At 38.5% G+C, this 16,964-nt stretch overlaps 2 protein-coding genes across 2 annotated transcripts in view; one reads left to right on the top strand and one right to left on the bottom strand.

Annotated features, from left to right (window-relative positions):
* The window catches only part of LOC124605814 (2-iminobutanoate/2-iminopropanoate deaminase-like), a 29,154-nt gene extending 22,425 nt beyond the window's left edge, over positions 1-6,729 (top strand). Inside the window, exons 3-5 of the mRNA XM_047137722.1 lie at positions 641-709; positions 2,674-2,729; positions 6,596-6,729. Of these exons, the coding sequence (XP_046993678.1) occupies positions 641-709; positions 2,674-2,729; positions 6,596-6,655 (185 nt within the window). The 3' untranslated portion in view covers positions 6,656-6,729. The remainder of the gene's footprint in view (positions 1-640; positions 710-2,673; positions 2,730-6,595) is intronic.
* The window catches only part of LOC124605813 (uncharacterized protein PF11_0207-like), a 281,675-nt gene continuing 271,399 nt past the window's right edge, over positions 6,689-16,964 (bottom strand). The window contains exon 3 of the mRNA XM_047137721.1: positions 6,689-7,814. Coding sequence (XP_046993677.1) covers positions 7,075-7,814 — 740 coding nt within the window. The 3' untranslated portion in view covers positions 6,689-7,074. The remainder of the gene's footprint in view (positions 7,815-16,964) is intronic.

A 16,964-nucleotide genomic window follows, 5' to 3' on the forward strand; every position in this document is an offset into this window, starting at 1 on the left:
GTTACTCAGTGAACTGGTACACTCCACATCAGTCCACATCACCTCAGCCCTTTGGGCCCATGACTCATTTGCAAAGTTAAAGCAGAAATTTTGAACTCCATTTTGAATTGTTCCTGACAAATGAGAACTCAGGAGTAACTGCACCAGTTTAATTCTTATACCACTACAGAGATAAGTGATATAGGTATTAGTGGAACTGAGATGCGGCTAAAATCCTCAAAAATGAACAAGGCGACAGGGTCTGATGGAATCTACAGCTGAGTTAGCCCCTCTTTTAACCATAATATACTATAGGACTGTCAAACAAAACAACTATGTCTATCAACAATGGAAATTCCTGGATGGATTAAGACGCAAAATAATGGAAAGGCAACCACTCACCTATACAACAGCAGAATGACGTGTGGTGCTTAGAAACAACAGAAAACAGTATTCACACCAGCTTTCAATCTCTTGTTCTTTCTCTAGCAAAAGCGTGCATGCCCCCCCCCCCCCCCCCCCCCCCCGCACACACACACACACACAAAAACCATGCACACACACAAATACACCCTCTCCCTCATCAATAATAAATCTTTTTAATGTTATCTTCACCATTTTTACATCAGCTTTTATCTTAAATTTGCCTTATCTTTTTCAGTTGTGAAAGTCACAATTCTACTTCATGACGTAAGTGATTTCCAAGCAGTGAATGAAGTTTACAAAGAATGTAAGTAGTGTTCTCATAAATAATTTCCATAAAATTCAGGAATCACTCATCCCAGATTTTAAAAATAAAGAATGTTCAAAATTGGGGGTTAATGTGTTCATTAGAAATAAACTGAAACCATGTATTAGGTGAGGTTCATCATAATTTTTTTCTTTTGCAAACACTGCTCTACAGTCACTTCAGAACTTTTGTCTGTCATTCCTTATTAAAAGCAGTAGGGGCAACAATCTGTGACATGCACTGAGCCACTTGACTTTACTGAGTGCCACTGTAAAAAGACAGCTGTTTGAGTCTTTATTCAGTACTCGTATTTCAATTGCCAGAAGTTTTATACAATTTGCATACTGATGCAGTAGTATAATATTAAGTATAATTCAAAGAGAAGTGGCACTATGCTTCATAAAATAAGTTTTTGTATGTATCTGAAATATATATGTGTGATTCAAATATATGCATCTGCACCTGAGACATTATTTTCATTCAGCTTGCATTTTTACTATCTGCTGTTTGGATGAAATTAGTGTTATGAGTAAGATGTTTAGTTATAGTTTGTAACTGGATACAAAGGAAGTGTAAGTATGCTAAAATTATGTTAATGGCAGGGTCTAGTCAAATTAGTTAGCCAGTTACTTCTAATATCCCATCTATTCAAAACATCAAATATGAGTATAATGTGGAACCATGTAATAGGTGGCAGAAGGAATTCAGTGCCTGCACATGACTTATAGTTTGCACACTGTCTGTTGGAAGATTGTAATAACTTCTCTTTGGTCAATTTCGAAATGTGTCATGTCACAAGAACTAAATTTTATAGGAGACACAAAAATCTTACAATATCTCAAAAAATTGAACTGTATGAGAATTCTGCAATGAATTAAAATCCTGAAGTCCAGATTTTGAGGGATAGGGAGGGGCGGGGGAGGGGGGGGGGGGGTGATGAAATGGGAGTGACCTATAGTCACATGTGTCTTGCAGATGTGACTATAGGTAAACCAGCTCTCAAGACTTAGCTGATGAAGTTGCTCAGCCAAGAACTGGAGACAAACTAAGGCCTTGCTCCTATTGCCTGTCAATAAATCTGAGGGAAGTCTGCTTTACAACAAGAATTAATTTCATTCAATGACTGAGAGCAAGGCCAACATGATATACTCCAGTAATCCATTTGGAACAGGTGTTACTTCACTTGGGATTCCCCATTATGTCCCATTCAAAAGTCATCATTTGATGTATGATTATTTTAACATACTAATTTAATGGTACCAAAAAATGTCTCATGAGTGAACCTGACAGAAAATATAATGTTGAATTGATATAGTATCTGGTTACAATAGCTTCCACTTAATAAGTTTTATCAGAGAGTAATTTTAGAGCAGTATTCAACATTATAATCAGTTACAGGGGTTCATTTTTATATTGAGGGTGTTATCTGTTGTTTTAATACAATAGTTTCTTTTATGATCGCATCTCAGAAGTTGCATTTGGGAGCATTCCTCAGACTTCACTCAGACTCACTGACAGGCAATAAGAGCAAGACCTTCACACTGAGATTATTGTACATCACAGCAGTATAGTGTGCTCCTGCTTTGTTAAAAAAACAATCACACCAAAAAGTTCTTGGAAGACAGTCTTTTCAGGATGAATTAAAGGCATTTACCCACTAATGTGCAGCAACTGTTCTAAACCTGATGTCCATGACAACATATTATGGCACAAATTCTATGGAATATCGAAACTCATCACGTATACAGGAATGTATTTTAGCTTCATGTTGATATTAACTTTGTAACTGTTGACACTTAAGTATGTAGATGATATGTTTTAGTATTTTAGTAAAAAAACAGCTGCTATCATTCAAAGCACATTTTGAGCAGTGAAATCTGTCTCAGAAATTTAGTTATGTGTAGAGCAACAATAAACATTACTTTAATGCTTTAACTAATTCATTATCTTTGTGAATATTCCAGTTTTTAAGGAGCCATATCCTGCCCGTATATCATTTCAAGCTGGAAAGTTACCATTGGTATGTATCTATTACACACACATTACGTTTTGTGTGCCATATATTTCCATTTATAGTAATCTTAGCAGGACATCCCCACCCCTATTCAATATGATGAGACCATAACACACACACACACACACACACACACACACACACACACACACACACAAATTTCAAGCTTTCGCAACCCACGGTTGCTTCATCAGGAAAGAGGGAAGGAAAGGGAAAAATGAAAGGATGTGGGTTTTAAGGGAGAGGGTTAAGGAGTCATTCCAATCCCGGGAGCAGAAAGACTTACCTTGGGGGGAGAAAAGGGACAGGTATACGCTTGCGCACACACACACACACACACATATCCATCCGCGCATATACAGACACAAGCAGATATCTCATTACCTTCGCCTTACTTCGATTTACTCTCAGCCCATACTGTGTACTCATTAGACTGTCCATTCTATTCAGCAGATCATGTAATTCTTCTTCACTACATTCCTGCCTTACACCCTCTTTTATCCGAGCACTTCGTTCTTGGTTGTTCACTCTTATTATTCCCTCTTGGCCCTTGTACGTATTGTATATTATGCGTCTCTCCCTGTAGCTTATCCCTATTTTTCTGAGAATTTCAAACATCTTGCACCAGTTTACATTGTCAAAGGCTTTTTCCAGGTTGACAAATCCTATGAATTTGTCATGATTTTTCTTTAGTCTTGCTTCCATTATCAACCACAACATCAGAATTGCCTCTCTCATGCCTTTACCTTTTCTAAACACAAACTGATCATCATCTAGCACATTTTCAATGTTCTTTTCCATTCTTCTGTATATTATTCTTGTCATCAACTTGGATGCATGAGCTGTTAAGCTGATTGTGCAATAATTCTCATACTTGTCAGTTCTTGCAGTCTTCAGAATTGTGTGGATGATATTTTTCCAAAATTCAGATTGTATGTCGCCAGACTAACACATTATACACACAGACTTGAATAGTCATTTTTTTAACACTTCCCCAAATTATTTTAGAAATTCTGATGGAATGTTATCTATCCCTTCTGCCTTATTTGATCTTAAGACCTCCAAAGCTCTTTTAAATTCTGATTCTAATTCTGGATCCCCTATCTCTTCTAAATCGACTCCTGTATCCTCTTCTGTCACATCATACAAATCTTCCCCCTCATGGAGGCTTTCAATGTATTCTTTCCACCTATCCACTCTTCCCTCTGCATTTAGCAGTGGAATTCCCACTGCACTCTTAATGCTACCACACTTACTGTTAATGTCACCGGAGATTGTTTTGACTTTCCTGTATGCTGAATGTGTCCTCCTGACAATCATTTCTTTTTTGATTTCTTCACATTTTTCCTGCAGGCATTTCATCTTAGCTTCCCTTCATTTGCTATTTATTTCATTCCTCAGCGACTTGTATTTCTGTATTCCTGAGTTTCCCCAGAACATTTTTGTACTTCCTCCTTTCATTGATCAAATGAAGTATTTCTTCTGTTACCCATGGTTTCTTCACAGTTGCCTTCTTTGTACCTATGTTTTTCTTTCCAACTTCTGTGATGGGTCTTTTTAAAGACATCTGGTCCTCTTCAACTGTACTGCCTACTGAGCTATTTCTTATTGCTGTATCTGTAGCCTTAGAGAACTTCAATCTATCTCGTCATTCCTTAGTACTTCGGTATCCCACTTCTTTGTGTATTGATTCTTCCTGACTAATGTCTTAAACTTCAGCCTACTCTTCGTCACTACTATTTTGTGATCTGCGTCTATATCTGCTCCTGGATATGCCTTACAATCCAGTATCTGATTTCAGAATCTCTGCCTGACCATGATGTAATCTAATTGAAATCTTCCCGTATCACCCGGCCTTTTTCAAGTATACCTCCCCCTCTTGTGATTCTTGAACAGAGTATTCACTATAACTAGCTGAAATTTGTTACAGAACTCAATTAGTCTTTCTCCTCTCTCATTCCCTGTCCCAAGCCTATATTCTACTGTAACCTTTTCTTCTACCCCTTCTCCTACAACTGCATTCCAGTCCCCCATGACTATTAGATTTTCATCCCCCTTTACATACTGCATTACCCTTTCAATATCCTCATACACTTTGTCTCTTCATCTTCAGCTTGCGACGTCAGCATATATACCTGAACTAACATCGTCAGTGATGATTTGCTGTCTGATAAGAACCACCCTGTCACTGAACTGTTCACACTAACAAACTCTCTGCCCTACCTTCCTATTCATAATGAATCCTACTCCCATTATACGATTTGCTGCTGCTGTTGATGATATTACCCTATCCTCATCTGACCAGAAATCCTTGTCTTCTTTCCACTTCACTTCGCTGGCCCCTACTATATCTAGATTGAGCCTCTGCATTTCCCTTTTCAGATTTTTCTAGTTTCCCTACTACGTTCAAGCTTCTGATATTCCGTGCTCCAGCTCATAGAGCATTATCCTTTTGTTGATTATTCATCTCTTAGGTTCCTCATTCTGTTATCATACACATTTTTTCTTATGTCTATATGAGCACAATTAGTTCCGATATAGCTCCATGTTAATATAGTACAGAAAAATAAGTAATCAACTGGTTATCAAACATATGGAGGATATTGGAACCATATGAAGGCTGAAAATAACTTCTGCTATCAACTGGTATCAGGTTTGCACAGACTCACTCTCTAGGGCTCTTCATCTGGAGAAAGAGAGATGAATGGTTGTGGGGGAAATGAGAGTTATTCCAATACTGTGCAGAATGTCACGTGCTAAATCATAGTCTAATAGTCACATGGCAGTGTGAGATAGACATTTGCAATGAAATGCAAGTGAGTCAAGATTTTTAGCTAAGTTGCGTCAACCACAATTTTGTTGGCAGCTTCTTGTGAATGCCCATTTCATTCTGTCCTACTGATTTTTCTACCTGGTCCATCAGTACTAAAGTAATAAATGTTATAAGTGGTATTGTTCTGTAAATTACAAACTAAAGTGCTGGTTTCTCACTGCAACTGTCTTAATGAAGTGTGTGCATTTAGTACATATCAAACTTTTTCATGATCAGACACCGTTATGCTGTTACAAATCTATAAGCTAACAGTCACGCATGTAATTTAACTTTTGTTGATGTTGCAAAATTAGAACAAACACTTCACTGTCAGCAGAGGTTACATCTTGACTGTGTAAATTATTATAAGTAAAACAGTACATGAATTGATGTGTGTAAATGAAAGATTTTGCTTACATTTTTTATTTTCGCAACACTGTTTGCTTAAAAAAACTGCAGTACTTCAGTATCTTCTTTTTCATCAAAACTCACTACATTTATAATTACTAATTAAGATCTTCAAATAATTACTTATTAAATACTGCATCGGAACTACATGTAAGTAATATAATCTTGGAAACAATATTAACACTGTGTCAAGGAAAAAAGTGCATGGTAAGCCTAGTCTGGGATTAAAAATGAATTACGCACTTCAAACACTGCAGAGAGATTGATTCATATTGAAGTTACAGTTTTAGGTGTAAAGTACAGGTTATATCACTGAATTATAAAATTACTTAGGCAACATTACTTTTGTTTGAGACTAACTTACTAAAAAAATGAATGATCATATAGTTTTAATTGCAACTACTAATGAATATTTTCAGTGATGATCTCCTAAAATGTATTTGGTAATTTCAATTATTTTTTATTCAAAAAAGTATTCAAAAGATTATGTATGATCAGTGTTATGAATGATGACTTATATCTTGGTAGAATCAATACATTTTATGAAAATCAGTGTGTATACAGGACTAGTCATTAGTAGCAAATATTTTGTGTGTATGCCAATTTTTGTACACAAGTTAACTATTAATGTCATTTTTATGCATTGTTCCAGGGTTTAAAAGTGGAGATTGATGCAATTGCAGTGATAGGAGAAGTCCAGACCATTCAGTGATTAACTTAATGTTAATAATTTTTGTACAATAAATGAAATAAAGATTTTTTTTTAATTTTCTTTTTGTATAAAAACAATCTTATCAAATTATTTCTCATTGGTTAGTGTATTCTGTGTGTTTGTGTGTGCATGTGCTCCTACACTGCAGCAGGAGTGTGGAATAATGGAGAAAGTTGAGGGTGCTGTTGGATTAAGTATTTCTAAACTTATAGTAACAGTCAACACCATTTTTACACATAGAATGTAATATAACTTCTTTTACTGTGTCCTGCACAACCATATTTTGCATCTTGTATGTCCATTTGGTTTTTTACAAGAATATTTTCAAAATAGCACATTAATTTTACAAAATATCATATATTTTCTGTTCTGTATTCATTAAACCATTCAACACACACAAACCAAAAATTCTGTCACAATTATGCACTTGGATTAGTCTTCTCATCACTTTCATTAGTTACTGGACTACCATTTCCAGATTTTTCAGCATCTTCAGTAACATTCTTGTCCAAATCAGGGGTGGTATGTTTACTTCGGCTTTCCTTTGCATCTTCTGTTTCATGCTTCTCATCAATTTCATTTTCAGCTGTGGATGCTGCTGACACGACCATATTTTCATGCATGGATCCCTCTTCTTTCACCATCTTTTCAGTTGCCTCCATTTCTTCAATAGCTCTCAATTCTTCATCAACCATATCAATATCAGCTTTATCTATTGACATATGTAGGTTTTCAGCAGCAGTCCCAATTTCTGTCGTTATCTCTTCAACTTCAGAACTGGCTCTGTTGACTGAATGTTCCAATTCAGTGTTAACCTTTTCACTTATGTTCTGAAATTCTGCACCTGCCTTCTCTGTTACATTTCCCACCTCTTCACTGGTTTTCTCTACAGCGTCATGCACTTTGTCAGTAACCTGTTCACTGACATTCTCCAGTTCATTTCCAACCTTTGTAGTAACATTCTTAAGAGCATCATCTCCTACTTTTGTCAGGCCTTCCCCATCTTCTTTCTTGATTGGTATAAAATTTTCAACCTTCTCCTTCACCTGTTCTGTGACTGCTTTTACTTTCTCTTCTACTTGCTCTTTTACTTCTACTGCCTTAGTTTCAACAGTTTCAGCAACAGCTTCAGCTTTGTGTTTTGCTGCCTCACCAACATCTGAAATGAATAATACAGTGGTATTAGTACACCAGCATATTTCATATCCAAAGAATTTGATCCAGCAAAGAAAATCAATATCTCTCTCTCTCTCTCTCTCATAGAAACAGATGTATGTATGTGTTCCACATGTCCTAGACCACTGACCCAATTTCACCCAAAATAGGTACACACATCCTCAACTGTCAGGCAACAATTGCTATTGCTGTTAGCATAAGGACCACCTACCCACCATAGTTCAGGAGATATGATGTCATAAATAATGAGATGACTGCATTATGCATAACATTTAAATTTTTTACTTCTTCGCTATTATCTCTATTGTCAACGTATTTTGCAGACAGTATCTACATACACAGCTGAATGTGCCTGCTCAAATATATTACTGTACAACACATAGATAAAGAGATACTCCTTACTCCAACAGATCTCCCATTTTACTTCAAGAGACTGCAGTTTCCATTGAGACTTGCACTTGCTATTACAATTAACAAGTCACAAGGGTTGTCTGGTAAATACTGTCAGGTGGATTTGACATTTCATGTTTTTATCATGGACAGCTTTATGTTGCTTGCTCAATGGTGGGGTCACCCAAGAATTTATACCTCACAGCTCCTGGATATATAACTAGAAATGTTGTTTATAATCAAGTTCTTAGTTGAATAAACATTACAAAGAATTTTTATTTTGCGTACTATGTTTCTTAATTTGAATACTGCACTTAAACATTTGTTCATTATACATACTTCTTTAGATGAATGTTACATAATTTCAAAGCTATTTTCATGAATATGGAAACAGTTCATTTTTTGTTTTCATTTCTAATAGAAAAGCTGAAGATGTGGTCAATAAATCCTCTCCAATCTTCTGGTGCTGCTATTATTATCAGCTGAGAGGAAGCCATTTAGTAAACAGTACTAATACAGTCCGGTACAGTAATCACTTTGAGGCCGATTTGCAAAAATATTATGAATATGTCCAACTAGCCCCAATTTGTGTACTGGTCTGCACTGCGCTGTCTGTTTCCTAAAGCCATGCAGCTGCACTGCTATATTTCTGGTTATTCCTTGTGTGTTGGCTATCCCTTTTAACAAATACTGTTACTCCAAATATCATACTAGACTAATTTGGGCTCAAACTAACAAATGCACTCTTAAAATTACACTTGAAAATTTTTTTGTTTACGATAAGAAATAAAGCAATGTTCTCTGTTTGCATTGTGAAACATATGAAGAGGTGTATTTGGTCAGACTGACAAAATTGTATGTATCTACTGAAACACAAGAGAATATGTGTCTGACAACTGCTGCAAAACTGATGAAAAAGGAACTGTGATAAAATGTCATTGCCTAGATTAATTACAGTAAGATTATCCCACTCCTCAACAGCGATTTGGCACAGATCCCTCATTGATGGGTCACGTCGTCCATAAACAGCGCTTTTCAATCTATCCCAGGTATGTTCAATAGGGGTCATGTTTGGAGAACATGCTGGCCACTCTAGTCAAGCGATGTCGTTATCCTGAAGGAAGTCATTCACAAGACATGCACGATTGGAGTTACGGCACCCCGCATAATGCCACCCCAAAACATCAGGGAACCTCCACCTTGCTGCACTCGCTGGACAATGCGTGTAAGGCGTTCGGTCTGACTGGGTTGCCTCCAAACTCATCTCCAACGATTGTCTGGTAGAAGGCATGTGCGACACTCATCAGTGAAGAGAACATGGTGCCAATCCTGAGTTGATTTGGCATGTTGTTGGGCTCAACTGTACCGCGCTGCATGGTGTTGTGGTTGCAAAGATGGATCTCACCATGAACATCGGTAGTGGAGCTGCGCATCATGCAGCCTATTGCACACAGTTTGAGCCATAACACGAAAAGCATTATTCAACGTGGTGACATTGCTGTCAGGGTTCCTCCAGCCATGATCAGTAGGTAGTGATCATCGACTGCAGTAGTAGCACTTGGGCGGACTAAGCGAGGCATGTCAGCAACAGTTCCTGTCTCTCTCTGTATCTCGTCCATGTCTAGACAACATTGCTTTGGTTCACTCCCTGACGCCTGAACACTTCCCTTGTTGAGAGCCCTTACTGGCACAAAGTAACAATGCAGACACGGTTGAACCGCAGTATTGACCATCTAGGCATGGTTGAACTACAGACAAAACAAGCCATGTACCTCCTTTCTGGGGGAATGACTGGAACTGATCAGCTTTCGGACCCCCTCCGACTAACGCACTGTTCATGCATGGTTGTTTACATTTTTGGGTGGGTTTAGTGACATCTCTGAACAGTCAAAGGGACTGTGTCTGTGATACAATATCCACAGTCAATGCCTATCTTCAGGAGTTATCGGAACCGGGGTGATGCCAAACTTTTTTTGATGTGTGTATGAGAAGGTTAAAGATGAAATCAAGAAGCAAATTTAGGATGCTACCAAAGCAAGGGAAGAATATCAGAAGTAATATAATTGGAAATGGCAACATTTGTAGACCATGTACTGAGAACTACATGAATGGAGTGACTAGAAGACCACAGAAGACAATGGGCAGAAAGAGTAAAAAATAGAAGAACTCAACAATGATTAGGCAGATATGACATTAAAGGAGAAGGAGATTTGAGACATAGGGAAATAACTATGTAGTTGTTGGCATATCAGTGACAGGAGATGAATACAGGAAAATTGTACTCATTAATGAGTGAGCCATGAAAAAAGAATACTAAAGATCTGAGAAAAGTGGTATGATAGAAAGAGGGAAAGGATGAAGAAATTTCTGTAAGAAGAGAAAAACCCAAATTATACAGTGGTCTTCTGCAGTCCTATAGAGACCTTGGTCAAGGACAATAATTAGAATTAAAAGTGTCAGTCACAATGTTTAGAAAGAATGCAGTGCAAGAATAATGGAAGAAATGCATGAAATAAATGCTAGAGTTGAAAAATTTAACTATGTTACAAATACATTTGCAAACAATGGATATTGATTCTAAAGACAACAAATTTTGTGTTGAAGGTCTTCTGAAGAACTGAAACTTCATTATTGTAGCAAAAATTTCCACTCTCTTATATAAAAAGCAAACAATAATATATTCAAAGAAAGAGATTCAAAGCGCAAAAATGTAACGTTATTTTCTTTCAGATAATGGGCAATACGACCACATTTTAGTGAGTTTGAGACTTTCACCCATTTTTGGTTAGTTTAAAACCATTACATATTTATTACTGATTTGTCATCTACTTTTTAGTACCTATAGCAGCTGTCTTTCATCCCGCAGTCTGTGGCTGGTTATTCTAGTATTATGCACATATTATAACACCTTTACATTCTTCAGTCTCTATACTGTTAGCACTTAAATAATCAGCTACTGATAGTAGCATGAAATACAATTGCAGCATTAAAACAAATGACAAGAGATAACTGTATTAAGCTAACTGAAGACGACTTCAAGTTCAAAATTTGTCTTTGCATAGATAAAGCTTAAGTTATGACTGGTTCTTCTATTTGTTCAAGTGAGCACAGTAAGCTTATGCATTATGAAATGATAAATGAAAACAACATCCCAGATTAGATCAGTTTGCTGGGCAGGAACTATTACAGCAATGACAATACATTTTAAAAAAATATGATAAGTTTAATGTGCTCTTCACAACAGTGACAGAAAATTCAGGATCTAGAGCAAACAATTGAGTTACTAAGTTCTAAGGAACCATACATTTGAGCACATAAACATTAAAGAAATTACAAAATAATTAAATTGTTGTGAAGCAGTAATTTATATGACTTTGGATAGCATTTATAATAGAACTCTAAATTATTGAGCTGACTAATGGTTCTCCATGGAATGTTGTCTTTGTAATCATTCCACAACTCAGTTCACATTTCCTCACAAGTTGCAACGTACAGTAAGTGTAGTAACATTCATCTTTAAAAATTAAGGTAAACAGATTACCTATGGATACAGATTCAGTTCACTCCCTCCAGTCTTTTCAAAATTTTATGGGGAGAGTGTTCTAGTAAAATACGACCCCCTTTTCTGAGTAGATAAGTTTAATTATGTATCAGGTTTGGTTTCAGGACTACAGAGGAAAATCCGTATATCATTTTAGTAATGAAATTCTGGTTGACATGCATTATAAAAATGAACCACTTGACTGTTTTGTGAGCTCTTCAAGATCTTCAATGATCTTGTGAAAGTCTACAGTTGTTGTCTGCTACCTCTACAAAAAGAAGCTACTCAGTATCAGTGATCAGTACCAAGAATTTAAAATATTTACAGTGCTGTGCACAGATGTGTGCTTCATCTTATGGCTGTATTCTTTGCTGATGACCATCATATTCAACATTTGTGAATATGATCTTTATTGCCACGGTACACAGACTATTGACACAAGGAGAAGTTGTGGATGAAAAATATGGGAATTATAAACATATTGTTACTGGCAACACTTTTAAAATTCTACATTTTAAATATTTTCTCTTATTTTTGGGCTATGTGGAAGTCCATGTACAGACAGAAATGGAAAATGGTACACCATCACTTCTTTACACATCACCACCAAACTGATATACTCCAATATTTTCATGTCTGTGGTATAAGTTGACAAAAATTCTAACCTTATGCAAGTGTATTTTCAGCAGAGAAAAAAGCCTTAACTTCAGATGAGGAATGGGTGCATCTAATGTTACTGGAACTTTCTACATGGAGTTCCCAACACAGTATTCCCAGAGAACATGTGCATACAACTTATCACTATATTTTGGACTCTGAGAAAGTTCAAATGGTTGGCATGAGGAACACTGAAGTAACAAACAGATAAATTGCACAGACACTTGGCTGTAGTGCAACAACTGCAAATGAGTGGTTATGAGATGGATTCAGGACAACAGATGAATAGGCACCAGTTTTTCCAGAAAGACTACACCACCAGAAGAAGGCGGAAGTTAGAGGCAGTGTCTCCACAAACTGTTAGCAACAGATTACTGGAAACTGGGTTGATACCATTGCTGTAGATCATTTATCACTGACATCATACCACAGACAACAGATACTTGCACTGTGTAGAACCTAGTCAACTGGGGCAGTGAATGACATTCTGTAATGTTCAGTGATGAGGTTTGCTTCTGTTTGCAATTGTCACATTGATGACAGTGTGTATATTGTTGACCTGTGGAAAGATCACAGGAAGCACCTCTCCAACTCTTGGAATCATGGTGAGGGAGCTATTGTATATAGCAACAAGACTGGTGTGGAAGTTGATGAAAGGAAGTTGAATGCTTGCCAGAATGTGGCGAGAATGGTAAACCGTATTGTCATACCTTTCATGAATTGGGTACCAAATGGCATATTCCAGCAGGATGAATCAAGACCCCACACTGCAGTTCACAGCATACATGTGAGGAATGTATGGACCCTTGGTGATCTGTCTGATCCTCCAATTTTTCACCACTTGGGAATTTATTGCTAACAATATTAGCTTATTCCCAAGAATAAACAGCTTTCACTCAGTTAATACTCGGCAGAAATCAAACCTGCATTTGGATTAGACTTCCTTAAGTTTTGTGTAGAAAGGTGTGGAGTATGCTGCTGCATCCATTTTCAATAAGCCACCACTCAAATTCAAGAATCACAGCAGTGATCCGCGCACTTTCAAGCTGTAACTGAAGCGTTTCCTCGTGGGTCTCTCCTTCTATTCTGCTGAGGAGTTCCTTGAAAAATTAAGCTGATTCTTGTTGTATTATTGATCACATTTACTTAAGCTTATGAACTGATTTTTTGTGTTTATAAGCATTTATTTTTATCTGTTATAAACTTTTATGTTGTAATTTCATGTGCTGGCACGTTCCATAATCTTGGAGATTTGCTCCTCAATTTGGTCCTACAGAGGTTGACGTATAAATAAAATAACATAAAAATGACTGTGGACCTGATGGGGAGACACACTTACATACCAACTCCAGCGAGCAGTCTTCATGAATTGGCACTACATGTGTTTAGGCATGACAATAAATTCATCAAGATGACATTCGGAGGCTGTTTGCATTGATACTACAATGAATACTACACTGTATTCTTTCTCACGGTGTTCATGGCACATAACAGTACTGACACACTTTTCACATACTGAAGGACCTTCAGTTCCATGCCGTCTCCTGTAATCGGTATGCCTGAGCCTTCTAACCACATAACCATGGGTGCATATTTTTCGGGGAGTCCTGCTAGCAAGAATGTGCCTACCCATTCATCTGCAATCTCTAACGCAATGTTCCTTAGTCATTTTGAAGTGAATATTATGTTGTTGACATACTCGCCAATGTTCTTGCAGTTATCCAGTCGAATGGCTATAAGTTCATGGAACATTCTGACGTTACTTGTAGGGCCACCCAATTTATATGCGCTCCGTGACTTGTCCCAAACTTCTTTTTCCGTCACTGCTTTCTCCGAGCGCACATAGTTCATTGGACCAATAAAAAATATCAACTTTGATCTTGCCTTCCGGTCCTTATTTGAATAATTTTGCTCAGTGAGTTTTGTACCATTCACTACGTTTCATAAATCATCCAAGTGTTATTATGCTTCCACAGCAAATTTCCATGTAGCGTTAGTTCTTGTTACCTACAAGTCTCTATTTGCGATATTTCTGCCGCACTCATTTTCACAATTACTTTTACTGGTAGTAAAGATAGTATTGAACTACGCCACAATCGGCTCGCCCCAATAGCTTGCACTGCACACTTCCAGGTTTATTTCGATGATATTTCCTTCTTTACGTCAGGATACTTATTGCGAATGCATTCACTGGTGCCTGGACCCATAACCTGTTGGAATTAGTGCATTGAAGGAAGTAATTCTGAACACAAAAAGTGAAGGAATAAGGCAAGCTATATTTTAACACTCATAATTACACAGAATAGCACATTTCAGTACGTAGTTAAGGTAATGCCACAGAGTATGCAAAGCACGGTCATAGAGATCTATTACACCCCGTGCAGTACACTTTGCCGCACACGAAGGCGCATATGAAATACACACATCAAAAAAAGTTTTGCATCACCCCAGTTTCCAGAAATCCTGAAGATTTACTTATTTGTCCATGGATCATTTCTTATAATGATATTGGACACTTCATTTTTACATAAATCTTGCATACACATAGCTAGTTACAAAAAGGTAGTACATATACATATATTTTATAGAATATTCACAGAAAATGTCATTAAAGTACATTACAAAAAATTTATACATACACTCTATTTAATTTTTTATTCCAAGATATTCTTTTACACTGTAGGGGCCGATATTGATCAGATGTCTTTTTAATTTTCTTAAAAGAGACATACCTTCTACCATCTTTATACATTGGGGTAAACTGTTGTACAGTATGCGCCCAGCATTTACAGGTTCTTTGTCTGTTAATTTTAGCCTGCTTCCTTCTGTATGATAGTCATTTTTTATTCTTGTATTATGTTGGTGATATTCACAGTTTAGCAATGCAGTGCAGCTAGTTTTTAAGTAGATAATTGTTTCATATATATATATATATATATATATATATATATATATATATATATATATATACACACACACACTCCTGGAAATGGAAAAAAGAACACATTGACACCGGTGTGTCAGACCCACCATACTTGCTCCGGACACTGCGACAGGGCTGTACAAGCAATGATCACACGCACGGCACAGCGGACACACCAGGAGCCGCGGTGTTGGCCGTCGAATAGCGCTAGCTGCGCAGCATTTGTGCACCACCGCCGTCAGTGTCAGCCAGTTTGCTGTGGCATACGGAGCTCCATCGCAGTCTTTAACACTGGTAGCATGCCGCGACAGTGTGGACGAGAACCGTATGTGCAGTTGACGGACTTTGAGCGAGGGCGTATAGTGGGCATGCGGGAGGCCGGGTGGACGTACCGCCGAATTGCTCAACACGTGGGGCGAGAGGTCTCCACAGTACATCGATGTTGTCGCCAGTGGTCTGCGGAAGGTGCACGTGCCCGTCGACCTGGGACCGGACCGCAGCGACGCACGGATGCACGCCAAGACCGTAGGATCCTACGCAGTGCTGTAGGGGACCGCACCGCCACTTCCCAGCAAATTAGGGACACTGTTGCTCCTGGGGTATCCGCGAGGACCACTCGCAACCGTCTCCATGAAGCTGGGCTACGGTCCCGCACACCCTTAGGCCATCTTCCGCTCACGCCCCAACATCGTGCAGCCCGCCTCCAGTGGTGTCGCGACAGGCGTGAATGGAGGGACGAATGGAGACGTTTCGTCTTCAGCGATGAGAGTCGCTTCTGCCTTGGTGCCAATGATGGTCGTATGTGTGTTTGGCACCGTGCAGGGGGCGCCACAATCAGGACTGCATACGACCGAGGCACACAGGGCCAACACCCGGCATCATGGTGTGGGGAGCGATCTCCTACACTGGCCGTACACCACTGGTGATCGACGAGGGGACACTGAATAGTGCACGGTACATCCAAACCGTCATCAAACCCATCGTTCTACCATTCCTAGACCGGCAAGGGAACTTGCTGTTCCAACAGGACAATGCACGTCCGCATGTATCCCGTGCCACCCAACGTGCTCTAGAAGGTGTAAGTCAACTACCCTGGCCAGCAAGATCTCTGGATCTGTCCCCCATTGAGCATGTTTGGGACTGGATGAAGCGTCGTCTCACGCGGTCTGCACGTCCAGCACGAACGCTGGTCCAACTGAGGCGCCAGGTGGAAATGGCATGGCAAGCCGTTCCACAGGACTACATCCAGCATCTCTACGATTGTCTCCATGAGAGAATAGCAGCCTGCATTGCTGCGAAAGGTGGATATACACTGTACTAGTGCCGGCATTGTGCATGCTCTGTTGCCTGTGTCTATGTGCCTGTGGTTCTGTCAGTGTGATCATGTGATGTATCTGACCCCAGGAATGTGTCAATAAAGTTTCCCCTTCCTGGGACAATGAATTCACGGTGTTCTTATTTCAATGTCCAGGAGTGTATATAGGGTGTTTCAAAAATGACCGGTATATTTGAAACGGCAATAAAAACTAAACGAGCAGCGATAGAAATACATCGTTTGTTGCTATATGCTTGGCACAACAGTACATTTTCAGGCGGACAAACTTTCGAAATTACATTAGTTA

The sequence above is a fragment of the Schistocerca americana genome, chromosome 3 (assembly GCF_021461395.2).
Source record: "Schistocerca americana isolate TAMUIC-IGC-003095 chromosome 3, iqSchAmer2.1, whole genome shotgun sequence".
NCBI lineage: Eukaryota > Metazoa > Arthropoda > Insecta > Orthoptera > Acrididae > Schistocerca > Schistocerca americana.